Here is a 15,408-nt window from a genome sequence, read left to right on the forward strand (position 1 = left end):
TGCACAAAGTGACACAGCAAGCAACAAAGCATCAGATCTAGAACTTGCACTTTGTTCTTCTTGATTCTGGAGTTTCAGTCCCTGAGTACCACAACGAAAACAAAGATAAAAACTATTGCTGTGAATAATTGCTGTATAAATTAACACAAAAGAATGACTGGAAACCCTAAGTCTCTGTAAACTTTTATTAAAATTAAAAAAAATTAACACAAAAGAGTGTGAAAGGCCAGACAAAGGGACAGCAAGGGCAGAATGGAAATAAAAAAGTAGTAGTAGTTGTTGTTGTTGTTCTGCACCATTTAGTCAGAAACAATTCATAGCAGACCATCCAGCAGGTTTTCAGAGGCAGTAAATCACACAGGAGGAGATTGTCCATCATCTCTCATGTGACAGGTGGTGAATTCAAACTGTAGTATGGCAGGATAGCTTCTTACCACTAGGCCACAGGGCTTTAAAACTGCCAAATACATACCCCCCAAAAAAATCTTGGAGAAAAGTAAAGATTTAGCTAGAGTAGCAGGAGAAACCGTGACAGCAGATGGAGTATTTTGGTCTCATTTGCAAAGATGCGTATCTTGCAAGTGGTGTGGGAGCAAGTAACATTTCCTTCAGTTGTGACATGGTGTCACCAGGAGTTAGGGGCCGACTGTTGTTGTTATGTACCATCGAGTAGAACCAACTCATAGCTGACTCTCCAGCAAGTTTTCAGAGGTTGTAAATCACACAGGAGAAAACTGCCCATCTCTCTCCTGCAGAGTAACTGGTAGATTCGAACCTCGTGTATGCCTGTCAGTTGGCTGCACAACTCCTTGCCACTAGGCTACCAGAGCTCGCTAAGAACAGTTCAGACATCAACAAAACCAAGGATCTCTATCTTGAAGATGAGGAAAGTGCAGGGTTTTTTTCTGTTGAGAAATTTGTCCAGTACTGGGTACACATGACTAAATCTGCATAGTAAGTAGATTTACATTTAATAAGGCAATGCTATACCTGGAGTTGTAGTGGTCTAGTGGGTAAGAAATTCTTCTATCAATTTTTTTTAACATTTTTTCTTATTAATGTCAATGAACGTTTACAGAGACTTAGTTTCCAGTCACTCCTTGCTGCACTTTTCTCCCTATCCTCCTCCACCCCCACCCCGTTCTATCAATCTTAAGGCACTCTGTTTGAATCCACCAGCTCTTCGACAGGAGAAAGACTTCCTGCCTCTGAAAACCTGCTGGAGTGTCAGCTAGGAGTCAGATCCAACTCAATGGCACATAACCCTAGCAACATTACTAACAGTAAAAGAAAAAAAACTTTAAACACCGGCATTCAATTATCCATCTGACCAAGAAAAGTACAAGGATGGACTAACATCCAAAGGGAGGAGAGAGAGATAAAATATAAAATGCAAAGCATCATTCCAAGAAAACAGAAAGGGTCAAACACTGGTGCCCTCAAAGACAGAAGATGATCTTTCTGTGTATCTGCTCATATAATGTGTTCATACCTTTACAGTGACCAATTCTCTCACTCCCTGAACCTACAGTCCATCCACGAAAAGAACCCTGAAGCTTTACCTTCAACATAAAGCACTAACCTTCGCAACAGTTATTATATCATTAAACTGCGTTCTCAGTTCCAGCTGAGCAGCCTCCATGAACGCCACATCTTCTGTCCTTTCATAGAGCTCCCTGGCTTGGGCAGCGAGGTGCTCCAGGGCCACGGCATGGTCTTCCCCCTCAGACACCATGGACTGGAAGTGGTCCAGCAGCGCGAACTTCTCCTTCAGACCCGGCTGCGGCTGCAAAGGGTGCTCGACTCTTTGATCCACCGATTCCATCCACTGCTCCAACTGGTTTTTCCTCTCCAGATACTCATTCCACTGGCTAATCACGGACTCTAAAGTGCTAGAAGTAATGTCACAGATTAGACAAGTGAGGTATCTTCCCATCTCAGCTGAAATCCAATTATTAAGACATCACGTCCATGCAAGCTGTTTTGCTGAATGTTACTGTAAGTGACAAAAATGAGGCTTTTAAGTGTGAGGAAAAACACTAATCCTCAGACACATAATGCACTTCCTCTGCAGAGAAGTAACCTATGTCATGCTATTAAGTGAGACGCTGGAGTTGTCTATGCATTTGAAAAATATATCTTCCATGGTTGGGCAGGGGTCTGGAGCAGCCTGGTTCTATAGAAGTTTGATCTTGTGTTCAGGAAGACATAAAGGACAATGCTTATCAGCCATTGGGAGTGAATTGATTGTATCCTGCCTCCTATTTAAAAAGGCATTTGGGTCCTCTGGCCTGATTTTAATTGTTTTTGGTCAAACATTCTTCTAAGCGGTGCAGCACTAGTCTGTCCATTTGCTGCACAGAGGTAACTCGTGGTTGCTGTGATGTTGAACACTGTAACACTGATGCGTCAAATGCAATAATGATTACCCATGGTGGAGAGTGTTTTGTGGTGCTCGCTGATTAAAATAAGCTTGGAAGCAGTAGTGGCATCCACTTTCGAAATGGCTTGCCTCTGCAAACTCTATAAACTTGGAGAAACAATGACAGTTATACAAGTGTTTAGATCTTTTGTTCACAGGGTCACTATGAGTCATCTATGACTCGACAGCACTTAACAACAACATCAAGTATTAGTTGTCCTACATGAACAAATTTTTATAGATTATACCATTGAGAGACACTCAGGCATATCAGCTAAATTGTATTCAGTATATTTCAGTTATTGATTTTTGGGGGCTCAGTTTATTTTATTAAGCTCACATGATAATTACTTGTTGACTAGAATTAAAAAGTGAAGACATTGCTTCTGATCAAATAGTATCTCTAGACTGGTTGTTCATTTCGGAAAAGACATGCATAGTATTGAATGTTCCTGGGTTGAATGTGAAATGAGGAAATGAATGGGGCTCACTGTATTTATAACACAAGGAATCCAGCCACCACAGCACTCTACATAGTCAAGACAGTGATTGTGCAGACTGGCATTTGAACAAACACACATACAGACACACACGGTACTATTTATTTCTGGTGGCATAGGATAGTATATGTTGGACTTGAGTCAGATCACTAGTTAGATTCCACCAGCTGTTCCAAGGGAGAAAGTGAAGCAGTCTCTTGACAAAACATTTATAGACTTGGACAACTGACAGAGGGCTGTCATTAGTTAGAAGCTACCCAATAGCATAGGGTATTCAGTTTTTCAAACTCTCTTAAACTCATCTCCTGTGATGTCTCCCAGCTTCTCTTCTCTCTTGCATATAAAACTATGACCTTGGACTTAAACTCACAATGAAAGTATGTGAGACTTTTTCTTCATCTGGTCTTTTGCAACAATTGGAACGTCATCACATACGCACTTTAAAGTCCTACCCTAACCTCAAGCCATGTAACTCACAAGATATTAGAGCATATCTAAAACTTTCTATAATTGTACACCTGTGTGTTCTATTATTGTTGTTAGGTTCTTTCAAGTCAACTAACCCTAGAAACAATGGCTCTGAACCCTCCCCTATTCTGGACCAACCTCACTGTTTCAGACACACCTGACCTCACTGTCAAAGTCACTGTATCAATCTGTCTCATCCAGGGTCTTCCTCTCCTGTGATAACCCTCCACCCTTCCACAATGATTGGTACCTCCTGAAAACATGTCCAAAGTATGTGAAGCAGTTCCGAAATCCTTGCCTCCAAGGAGAAATCTGCTTCACCCACTCCAGGGCAGACCTATTTTGTTCTCTTGGAAGTCCACCAAGAGTATGTTTAGTACTTTTCTCCAGCACTACAGCTCAAAGGTGATTCTTTTTCTGTCACACTTATTCACTGTCCAGCTTTTAGATGCATAGTAATTGAGAAGACCATGGCCTGAAACAGCTGCATCTTAGTCTCAATATCTTAGGTGATATTGTTCTTTAGCACTCTAGAGAGATCCTTGACAGCAGGTTTTCCCCAAGTAACTCATCTTTTGATTTCCTGACTGCTGGTGCCAAGATTGTTGATTGTGGATCCAAGCAAGATGAAATTGCTAACAACTTCAATCTTTTCTCCATCTATTATGATGCTGCCAATTGCCCCAGGGATGAGGATCTTTGTTTTCATGATGTTGAGATGCAATTCATGTTGAAGGTTGTAGTCCTTGACCTTCTGCAGCAAAGGTGTCAAGTCCTCCCCAGTTTTGGTGAGCAAAGTTGTGTCCTCTGCATAATGTGTTTGTTGAGGAGTCTTCCTCCAATGCTGATGCCATATTCTTCGTCATAAAATCCAACCTCCCAAAGTTCACCATGTGGATTGAAAAGATATGGGTAAAGGATACATCCCTGATGCACTCTTCTCTTGATTTTGAACCACAAGTGTTCCCTTATTTTGTTTGAACAAGAGATCATGGATGCAGGTATGAGTTGGCATGAGCACAATCAAGGGTCTCATTCTTCTCAAGATCATTGTTGTTAGGTGTTCTAATTACGCAAGTTGAATATGACTCACAACTACCTTATGAACAAGTCTGAACTGTGTCCTCCCTTGTGCCATCCTCACCATCTCTGATACACTTAAGCCCGCTGATGCAGTCACTGGGTCAATCCATCTGGTTGAGGGTTTTCTCCTTCGCAGTCTCTTCACCTTTCCCAGCATGATGTCCTTCTTCAAGGAATAGCCTTTCCTTAAAACATGTCCTTAGTAGGTGAGAAGAAGCTTTATGATCTTCACCTCCAAGAAGTACACTAGCTGCCCTTGTTTCAAGACATATCTGTTTGCTTTTTTGAGTCGTAAATGGGATGTTCAGTACTTTTCTCCAGCACCACAGCTCAAAGGCATTGTTTTTCTGTCATCCTTATCCATTGCCCAACTTTTAGATGCCCAGAAAGTGACCAAAAGGACCATGACCTTAATCAGGTACACTTCAGTTGTTAAATTGCTATTATTGCTTCTCAAGAATTTGGAGATGTTTCTGACTACAATTATCTTTTTTTTTTTAGTCAACAGTGGAAGATCATGAGTATCTCTTCATGTGTTTGTTAGTCACCAAAGTGTCTTATTTGGTTAGGTAGCTGTTCATGTTCTTGGTCCACTTTCAGATTGTGTGGTTTGCTTTTTTGTTGTTGAAGTGTTGACATTTTCTATATACTTAAGAGATGAGACTTTTGTCAGATATGTTATTGCCAAAGATTTTCCCCCCCAAGCCGGAAGCCCCCCTTTTTATTCTTTTGATTAAGTATTTTGATGAGGATACATATTTAAACTTTAGATTATTTTAGTTATCTAGTGGTATGAAGGTGTGCTGCCATCCCAAAGACATGCATTTCAAATCTACCAGCTACTCCATGGAAAAAAGATGCACTATGTCCTCTCGTGTAATTTACTGCCTCTGAAAATCTTCTGGAGTCAGAATGAATCCATTATGGATTGGTATCATTTTGACAATATACCAAAACAACAACTAGCTATCTAATTTATTTTAGTTTTATTTTAAAGTGTGTTTGATAGCTTATTTATCCCATATATTAAAATCATATGCTTTTCCCTTATGTTACTTCCATGTGAATTATAGTTTCAGATTTAACATTTAGGTCTTTGACCCACATTGAGTTGGCTTTTGAAAATAGTGTGAGGTATGGATCCTATTTCACTTCCCCCCCCCCCATTTCACTTTAAAATGTGGGGGACTGCATACCAATGAGGGAGTTTTTCTTTTGCGTTTGAAGGAGCGGAGCAAACGGGGGTGGGGTGGGGAGGGGTGGGCGCGCGGGGAGAGGGGTGCAACAATGAATGAATGGAATTCCAAAATTTCATTGAAATGAAAAATAAAGAAATTTTTAAAAATGTTCTTTTTAATACAATTTGAGTTTGGCTTTTTAAAAGAATTTACGTTAAAGAATTTATGCTACTCTACCATTTGAGATTTTAAAATTAATTTGTCTTGTTTCATTATTTTCACCTAAGTATTTGGAATTGCTGCTGCTTAACAGACAAAGACCTACTCTATTTTTCTCACTGAAAGAGGAGAGTCGCAATCTACACCCGTTCTTGTATTTAATGTTCTATTTTAACATCTGGGGACGTCTGGGGGCTTGGTCTGCAGAGAACTGTGATGCTAAACCCAAAGTAGCTCCTCTTTGGGGATTCAAATCCACCAGTGACTCCAGGGGAGAAAGTTGGGCAATCAAGCTCTTCTTATTAATTTACAGTCTCAAAAAATCTACTGGAGGATCAGCTGTCAGTCAGTTCCAACATGATGAAAATGAGTTTGAAATTTTGACATCTTTGAAGTATTCAGCCACATTCCCACTCATTTTTCTTCAGTTGGCATATTGCATAGCATCGGGGAATTCAGTTTATGTTCTGCTGTCTATACAACAGATGACAAGAACTATAGAATCTAATTGCTTTTTCGGTCCAAGACCATCGTGACTTATTACTAAGTTCTGAAGGCCTGCTGATTTGGGAGTCACTGGCTAGGCTCCAAAGGAAGGAAATAAAACTTCTGAGATTTTTGCTGTCTCATGATTATTATTTTTTTTTTCCATTGCAGAGAGTAACTGCAGTGGCTTCTGTTGGGTTTTGTTTCCTATTGAACTTTAATTTTGTACTCATGCCTTTATCATGGCCACGTTAGTCACTCATTTGCTCAGAAGTCTAACAGTATAATCTTCAGAATATGGCTCATGGGAGGTATGTTGTTATTATGCTAACTGAAGATCAATCACTGTTTCAATAAGCTTTATTCTCCCAACAAAGAGGAAGTGAAAGAGCTTTCACTCATAAATGCAACAACAACTTCCTAGTAGGGCAGTTGATATCTTCTCAATTTGCTCATCAGCATCTGGTGTCAAAGATGAGACTTCTTACTAATGAATGGATCTTTAGGCATCCTGGGCCAACCAGATGCCAAGTGAGGACGTTTCCCCTTGCAGAAAAACAATGCCTTGGCCTCAGGCCCTAAACATGCAAGAGATACTCCATCACGGTGTCAAGTAAAAATGCCCCACATATTTCTAAAAGCCTTAGTGGGGGTGGCACTATGTTTGATTGAGGGGAAAAAAAATGTATGCTTACTCTCTCAGTAGTTGTCAACAACTTAATTTCCTGTACATTCCCCAAATGCCAAAAGGTTTGAAAGTTATTAAAGATAAATATGTGCTTTGATAATTTGAAATGAAGTCTTTCACTGTATCAATATGATTGTAAGATTTTTGTGAAATGTATTATGGGGGCAGACAGGACATATTAAAAATTAACAACAATAAATGTAACTATTGTTGTTAAGTGCCATCAAATCATAGACAACTCTTAGCAACCCTATGGAAAAAAAACCCTGAACATTTGTATAAATTTCATCTTTTCTCCAAGTTCATAGGGCTTCATTCAGAAGGCAAGCTATTTATGGAAGTGCATGCCACCCCTACTTCCAAGCTTGTTTTAATCGGGGAGCTCCACCAAACACTGTCTACCATGGGTAACCATTATCCCATTTGACACATCAGTGCCACAGTGTTCAGCTTCACAGCAACCATGAGTTACCTCTGTACAGCAAATTCTTCTACCACTTAGAAGACTGTTTGGTAAATATAATTAGTCTTTGCTTTTATGGAAAATAGTATTAGGAAAGGCAGGAATGTCTGTAACTAGTTAGAATAATATGCTTGGTGATCACTACAGGGTTTACACAGCACAGCTCCACCATTTTCCGAAGCCTCAGGGTCTCACAGGGGTAAATAAACACCAGCAGTTGGCTGCATACCTCTGAGCATGGACAGAGGAGCTCATGATGTTAGCCCACATGTCGTTAAGGGCCTGCAGCCGAGTCTGAATTGCCTTCTGACCATCTTTGTTGCTGCTTTTCAAGGCCTGCTCCCCTTTACCAATCGCCATGTTCAGCTTAACTTCGCCTTCACCTTTCATCAGGAGAATTTCCTAGGAAAGAAAAATGAATATCCAAATAAACAGGTAACAGATGTTTGAAGATACTGTTTTCCTAGTGTCTTTTCTTAACTGTAAACATATACATCCTCCATGCAGAATATCTAGAAGAGTCAGAGGGTATGGAAGAAAATGAATAGCAATCTATTACCTTGACACCAAGTAGAAACATTCTTCACCTGCTTCCACACATAACAGTCAATGCTACTGACTTGATTTCAAGGCAACCAACACTAAAGGATAAAGGTAGAACCACCTCATAGACTTTTGAAGGTGGTCATCTTTGGGCTCTCTGGTGGCCTAGTGGTAAGCAGTTACACAGCTAACCCAAAGAGACTTGGTTTGAAACCAACAGCTGCCTTGAGGGAGAAAGATGAGCAATATCCAGTGTAATTTACAGCCCCTGAAAACCAGCTGGAGGGTCAGCTATGATAACTTGATGGCATTGAGACTCTTTCTGAAAGCAGACTGATAATTTCTCTTTCCTATAGACTGCCTGATGGGTCTCAGTGCTTAACCACTGTGCCACTAAAGCTTTTCACCTCTTTCACAGGCTGAAACCAAACAAATCCTGTCAGATCCATTCTCTCACAGTGACCCTCCATGGGCTTTCTGAGGCTGTAAATCCTTATGGGAGGATATTGCCCATCTTTCCTCCATGGATTTTCTGATGGATTCAAACCACTGATCTTTTCCTTAGCAGTTCAATATGTAACACACTCCAGCAATGCTTGGAGTTATGCAACATCTGACTGGTGTGACATCTACCTACCTGTATTTGTAGCAGTCGTTTTTCCAGCATATCTTTGCTTCCAACCGTGCTTTCTGCAGAGACAAGCCTGTCTTGGACACCTTTCCCCCATGACCACATGTTTTGGAGAGCTTGTTCCAGGGCTTCGTGCTCCTGAAGGGCCACCTGACAGCTCCGGAGCGTCTCCTTGGTCCTTCTGAGCAAATTCTGGTAAGTGGTGAGGAGCTGGGAGCACAGCCGGCCTTCCTTCCCGGCTCCGTGGCCTTCCTCACTGAGCAGCTGCCCTCTCTGAGACAGCTTATCGAGGGACTCTCTAAAGAAAACAGAAATCCGTATAATCCAACAACTGGGTGTGCACAGACATTCTGAGCAATGACAGCTGCTATTGGAACAGTCAGCAGACAAGAGCACAAGGCTGGTTATCTCTTTAACATACGGACGAAGGTAGAGGCAACAATCTGTTTACGGTTACCAGGGGTTAGAGGAGGGAAGGAGGAAAGTTATTGCTTACTGGAGTTTCTGCTAAGGGGGTGAAGTAAACAAGAATAAACAGACCTTGTTTCATTGCATTCCTTATTTTATTGCATTTGACTAGGCTTTCCAGATGCTGTTTTTTTAAACATTGAAGGTTTGAGGCAATAATGCCTTCAAAAGTCTATGGGCATCTTTAGGGAGCTCTGGTGGCCTAATGGTAAAGAGCTGCGCCACCAATTCAAAGGCACACAGTTTGAATCCACCAGCTGCTCTTCAGGAGAAAGATGAGCAACTAACTCTGTGATTTACTGCCTCAGAAAACCTGCTGGAGTGTCAGCTATGGGCCACTTTGGACTCAGTGACACAGTAACAACAACAGGCACCATTATTCCAACAGCACATGCTTACTCGGTGTCTGTGTGTCACCTTTTGGTAATATTCACAATAGTTAAACCTTTCCCCATAATTATTGTTTCTTTAATCTCTCTCTGCCATGATCCTCCAGTGGCTTTTTGAAGCTGTAAATCACACGGGATCAGAGTGTCCATCTTTCTCCTCAGAGCTGCTAATTAATTCAAATTGTTTGCCTTTGGGTTAGCTGTATGACTCCACACAAGTCTCATGACCAGGGCTCCCTGCTCCACACTGAAATAGACTATGAAGAAACAAAACCTCTACGGTCGAGTTGGTTCTGACTCGTCATGACCTCCACTGAGTTTCCAGTTATCAAACATTATAGCCTGGTGAGTGTGAATCCTCACCTTCAGTTAGCAATTCATAGACTTCGTGACAGTGTAAACACACATTGGTGCAACTAAAAGAGGTGTGCAACTCACTTTAGGGTGACATTCATTTTACGACAGGTGAGTAGAAACAGTCAGGTGACCCCTGGGGAATCTGGGAGACCTAGCCAGTGCTTTCGGCATGGAAGAAAAGCAGTTAGCTTGGAGGGGGGTTGAATGCACCTAAGGTTTCTTAGCATCTGATCAGAAAAGATCAGAGAGCAAGGTTTTAATATAGAGGCAAGAGTATCAAGGGCAAAAGGTTGCAATGACTAGAAAAAACCAAAGCAAAACAATGAGAACTAAAGAAAGATGGTAGATTTGAGAAAACAGAAAATGGGCTATTTTGGGGAAGGAAATCTTGGTTTTCCAACAGCAGGGGAAACAAACCAAAGGGAGGAGACAAAGGCCAACATCTGTAAAAGGAACAAAAGCAGCAACACAACAGCCATTTATAACGTGAAGCAGAGTCTGGTCCTAGAATATTATATCTGTCACCGTATTATTGTGTCTGATCAAAGGTCAAGGTTTTAAAAAGTTAAATAAGGTTCACTGTGGTTTTCAAACAGCATATAATTAGAATGTGATATCTTGCTGCTGTTAATTCAATAAATACTTTCTATTCTTCTGAAATGAAGTGGGGGCAAGAGGAAGTCCCAGTTTTGGGGTGTGACTTATAGAATTTATCCAGGGTGAGGGCATGCAAAGATTGAGCTGAAAGCTTTCAAGGAAATCTTGCAGAAAGAGATATTAAACCACTACACAAAGTTGTTTGTATGGGTTCTATTTCTTTCTTCCTTTTGTGTGTGTACGCCTTCTAAAACAAGGAAACGGGTGAAACATGAATGAACAATCACCACAAAATACCCAGACCTGTGACTCAAACAGATATATACACATCTATGTTTATTGTTGCACTATTCACAATAGCAAAGAGGTGGCAGCAACCCAAATGCTCATCAACAAACAAATGGATAGAGAAACTATGGTATATTCACACAATGGAATATTATGCGGCTTTAAAAACAATGACCTCATAAAATATTACACGACATGGAAGAGCTTTGAAGACATTATGCTGAGTGAAATATCTCATTCTCAAAAGAACAAATACTGCATAACACAGTTGTTATAAAATAGGACTGACCAGGGGAATTTCGAGCTCAATAGGAAGAGTGGATAGATACAAACACGGCACTGGAGCAGATGAGGGGAGGACCTCTTCAGAAGGAATATATCATTAGGCATGCATACTTATAATATAAAACAATCTGGAACAAGGGGTACACTGCAATGTGGCCTGGGGTAGGGAAGAAAATGTGCACAAGGAATGAATGCATTTAAAAAAATATTCATCTATTGAAGGTCAAACAAAAATGTAGGAATTAAAAAAATGCAAACATGTGAAGGAGCCAAACATAATGTAAATCAAGAATCTGGGACATGTTGAATGGAAGCTAACCTTCACTAAATAAATTTTTATATCTATATTAAAAAAAAAAAAGACAAGGTATACTGCGCCTGTTTGACAATAATAATAATTTTCTTTAAAAATTACATAATGAGTGTGATCTGATTTACGCCCATTTTTTTCCACATAGTTGGTCATGTTTGCTGGGTTGTCTCACCCCTCAGGGTTGGTATAAACCTCTTTTTTTTAACCTTTTTTAAAAATGGGTTTGCTTACAAAATTCGTATACATTGTATTTCACACTATTTCTCATTCATATTGTCTTTCATACAATCAATGCCATGGATCCATGTTTCCTCACCTTTAGAAGAACATTCAGAAACTTAACTTTTGGTCAAGTTTTACTTCCAAGATGGAATGTATTTATCTCCTAAGAAGGCAAAAAAGCCCAGGGTTGGGAGGTATATGCATTTAGGGAGCAAAGCCCTGAAGTTGCAGGAACCAGAAGCACAGGAAAAGAAGTGGGGAAAGAGGGATATGTTTCCTCTGTATGGAAGCAATGAGAAAATAAGTACTTTACTGAAGATGAGAAATTGCAAAGACCACCACACTTAATGTCCACACATTTTGGGTTACTAGGAATATTATTGGCATGAGTTGGGTTGTAAAGAGAGGTGGAAACTGAAATAGATAAGGAAATCCAGAAATTGAAGTCTACAGTTATCTTTATAAAGTCAAAGTATCTTTACAATTACTGTGAATTTATGCCCGTCTAGAGGCACCAGGGAACTCGGGTGTCCTAGTGGTAAGAACCTGCACTGCAATCCCAAAAGCACATGGTTTGAATCTGCCAGTTGCTCTGTAAGAGAATGGTGGGCAATCTCCCATGCAATTAACTGTCTCTGAAAATCGCTGGAAGGTCAGATATGGGTAAATTCCGACTTGAAGATACTCAACAACAAGAGGCACTTTAGGGAACTCTGGTGGCTTCGTGGCAAGGAGTTGGGCTGCCAACCCAAAGACCCAAGGTTTAAATTCACTAGCTTGTCTATGGTAGAAAGCTGTGCAATTACAGTCTCTGAAAACCTGCTAGAAGTTCAGCTATGAGTTGATTCTGACTCGACAACAAGGTACAACAACAACTCTTCACAATGAGGAGTCAAAGTTGAGCAACAGATAAGAAGGAAGAACTGTCAAATGAAAGAAACAAATTTGTCTTGCAGGAAGTGTATCAAATGTGCTCCTTAGAGGAAACGATAGAGGAACTTCCACTCATGTAATCTGGGCATGTTGTCAAGAGGCACCAGTCCTTGGGAAAAGACATCATGCTGGGAAAAGTAGAAAGTCAACCAAAGAGAGGAAGACCCCCAATGAAAAGGATTGACACAGTGGCTGCAATCATGGACTTCATATGATGGAGACTGAGAAGAATGCAGGATAGAATAAGGTTCAAATCTGTTGCTCATGAGGTCAGTATGAGTTGTAGTTGACCAACAACGCCTAACAGCAACTCTTCGTATGAGGCTCTGACAGTTCACTGGCTGAATTCTCCCCTTCAGTGTAGGAAACTCAGATGCGATTTCCAGGCAGTATACCCTGAAGCTCAGCCACCATTCATTTATAGTGGAAACTGATGTGTCACTAATCATGTTGAAAAAGCTTCTGTGGAGCTTTTGTTTGATAGCGGAGGAACAAATGGCTGACAATCTACATCCAAAATACTAGCCAATGAAAATCCGATCAAGATGGTTCAAATCCTTGCAGATGGTGTCTCCATGAGTCAGGGGACAACTCATTGGCAGCTAACAACAACAAACTCTTCTTATCAGAGTCATATTATCTTAACTGATCCTCAAAGAAACCTTGAGAGGAAAATAATAAAATAGAAGAGATGAATGTCCCACAGGTTATGTTGAGCAAAAGGAGGTGGAACTGTGAAACAGATGAAGGTCTTACTTTCATCTCTGTGCTTTCTCCAAATAATACACGACCATAGGGAACATAGCACCATCATGGATTCTAGACATTCAGCAGCAGGAATATACCACCACCACTGACCAAGCAACCAACAACTAAGTCAATAAGCCATTCGAATGGATGGACGGATGGATGGGTGGGAGGTGGGTGTGTGTGATGGAAATGAGAAAGACTTGGTGTGAAAAACAATGTATTTACACTTCGTAAATAAATCAATAATAATAATTTAAAAAAAAACAAAACAAAACAAACAAACCAACCAACAACAACCCAAACCCACAACACTCGGGCAAAATAGAGGCAGAGAAGAAGGAACTACACTATTTCTACGCCATACCTTGCGGCCAATAGTTCTCCCAAAAACATTTCAACTTTATGGACTTCATTTTTCTTCTCAGGAATGTGCTGTTTACTCTCACCCAGGTTTTCTGTACTAAACTTTTCTTCCATCTCATGGATCCATAAGTTTAGTTTTCTGTGCTGATCCTCAAAGCTAAAGAAAATAAAGACACTTGGTAAATGATGGGAGCAGTCGAAGTCACTTTTATAAGGGTGTTATAATCTCATAAAATTCCAAGGTCCAGAAGAAAATAGCTGCAACCTATTCAAATGATCTCTCATATCAGTAATTTACAGATGCATCATGGTAATTTCTTTCAAAATGAACAATTACCAGTTCCTCATTTTGCTCAATTGACTTGGGGGTAACCCCGGCTCGCAATTACCAGTAAGATTGCATTCATATGTCAACGTGCACTGCTTAGTGTACCGCCAGGACCTTTTGGGTTGGAGCCAGTGATTAAGTGGAGAAATGGAAACACGGGGGGGGGGGGGGGGAAGGGAAGCTGAAGAACTAGAGGCTTGAAAAGAATTCAACTTCTCCAGAAAATTAGTTAAGAATCAGGCCAATGATTCTGTTATTGAAAAGGAACTCTGGCTGTGCATAAGCCTCCCTGACTCCCTAGTGATGAGATTATTTTTTCTTTTACTATTAAATTCAACCCCATTGCTACATTCTACTGGCTGAAATCTTGACCCACAGGAATTCAGTAGGTATTTGTACCACAACTCCATGCCAGCAATAGTGGACACAAGGACAAGGCTTGGGTAAACTGATGACTGGGGTAGACTGAGTTAAACAGAGACCAAGAATACATCCATTTATATATGGTGTTTTCAAGCACTAGAAAATACAATTTCTTTTTTTTCTTTCTGTGAAAATAAAAACAATTCATAATTCCAGATCTGAGAAACAGATTACGTCCTACTTAGAACTTATACTTAAGATCAAAGCTAATTATATTTTAATTCTGCCTTAAATATTGTTTGCTTTGTCATGGCAATTCTTATCTCAAAGTCTTTGAATAGATTTCCTGTGTATGATACTTCTACATTTATCTACACCGCCTACCTCCCAAGTTCTAAAGCGCAGTCTTGAAGGGCCTGTTTGTCTTTGAGGCATTGCTTTAGAAATGCCTGAAACTCTTCATTCGCCTTGGTCACATGCTCCTGAATGCTGCTCACAAGTTGTTTAGGCAAATGTGCATACAAAGTTTGTCCTTCTTGAGTCACCGCATCAAGCTTGCTCTGTCCATCACTGATTGAGTCCAGAATGTTCTGTCGAGAGAAGATAATACAACGTATTTGGTATAGTTTATGTGTCCTCATGCATGCTGTTGTTATGTGCCATTGAGTCACTTACAACTCATAGCGACCCTATAAACAAGAGCTGCAAGCCCTGCTCTATCCTGTGCCAACCTCACTGTCTCCAACACACCTACTCCCATTACCCCAACCACTGAATCGATCCGTCTCATTGAGGGTCTTCCTCTCTTGCGCTGTCCCTCATGCATAGGAGCACCAATTAAAATTCCGAGCTGAGATAATAGATAGCAGATAGAGCAATAGAAGAAAACAAGGCTCAAGTGGGGAAAAGTCTTTAGCAAGGCTAATGGTGGAAGGAACTATTTGAAATCATCAAAAGTTAATTATGGAAGATGCCAGCCAGCCATGGGAGCCACCGAAGTCAAACTGAACAATTCCAAGTTCTGCTGACTCTGAGAAGAATGGGAATCCCAGAACATTTAATTGTGCTAAT

The 15,408-nt window shown here is 40.5% G+C and overlaps 1 protein-coding gene across 1 annotated transcript in view; it reads right to left on the bottom strand.

Annotated features, from left to right (window-relative positions):
- Positions 1-15,408, bottom strand: part of SYNE1 (spectrin repeat containing, nuclear envelope 1) — a 644,155-nt gene that overhangs the window by 418,925 nt on the left and 209,822 nt on the right. Inside the window, exons 47-51 of the mRNA XM_006882743.1 lie at positions 14,722-14,927; positions 13,648-13,803; positions 8,688-8,979; positions 7,737-7,909; positions 1,583-1,892 (exon numbers count right to left, since the gene is read on the bottom strand). Of these exons, the coding sequence (XP_006882805.1) occupies positions 1,583-1,892; positions 7,737-7,909; positions 8,688-8,979; positions 13,648-13,803; positions 14,722-14,927 (1,137 nt within the window). The remainder of the gene's footprint in view (positions 1-1,582; positions 1,893-7,736; positions 7,910-8,687; positions 8,980-13,647; positions 13,804-14,721; positions 14,928-15,408) is intronic.

This window comes from Elephantulus edwardii, unplaced genomic scaffold, assembly GCF_000299155.1.
Source record: "Elephantulus edwardii isolate Elephantulus edwardi_28Jun2011 unplaced genomic scaffold, EleEdw1.0 scaffold00024, whole genome shotgun sequence".
Classification (NCBI taxonomy): domain Eukaryota; kingdom Metazoa; phylum Chordata; class Mammalia; order Macroscelidea; family Macroscelididae; genus Elephantulus; species Elephantulus edwardii.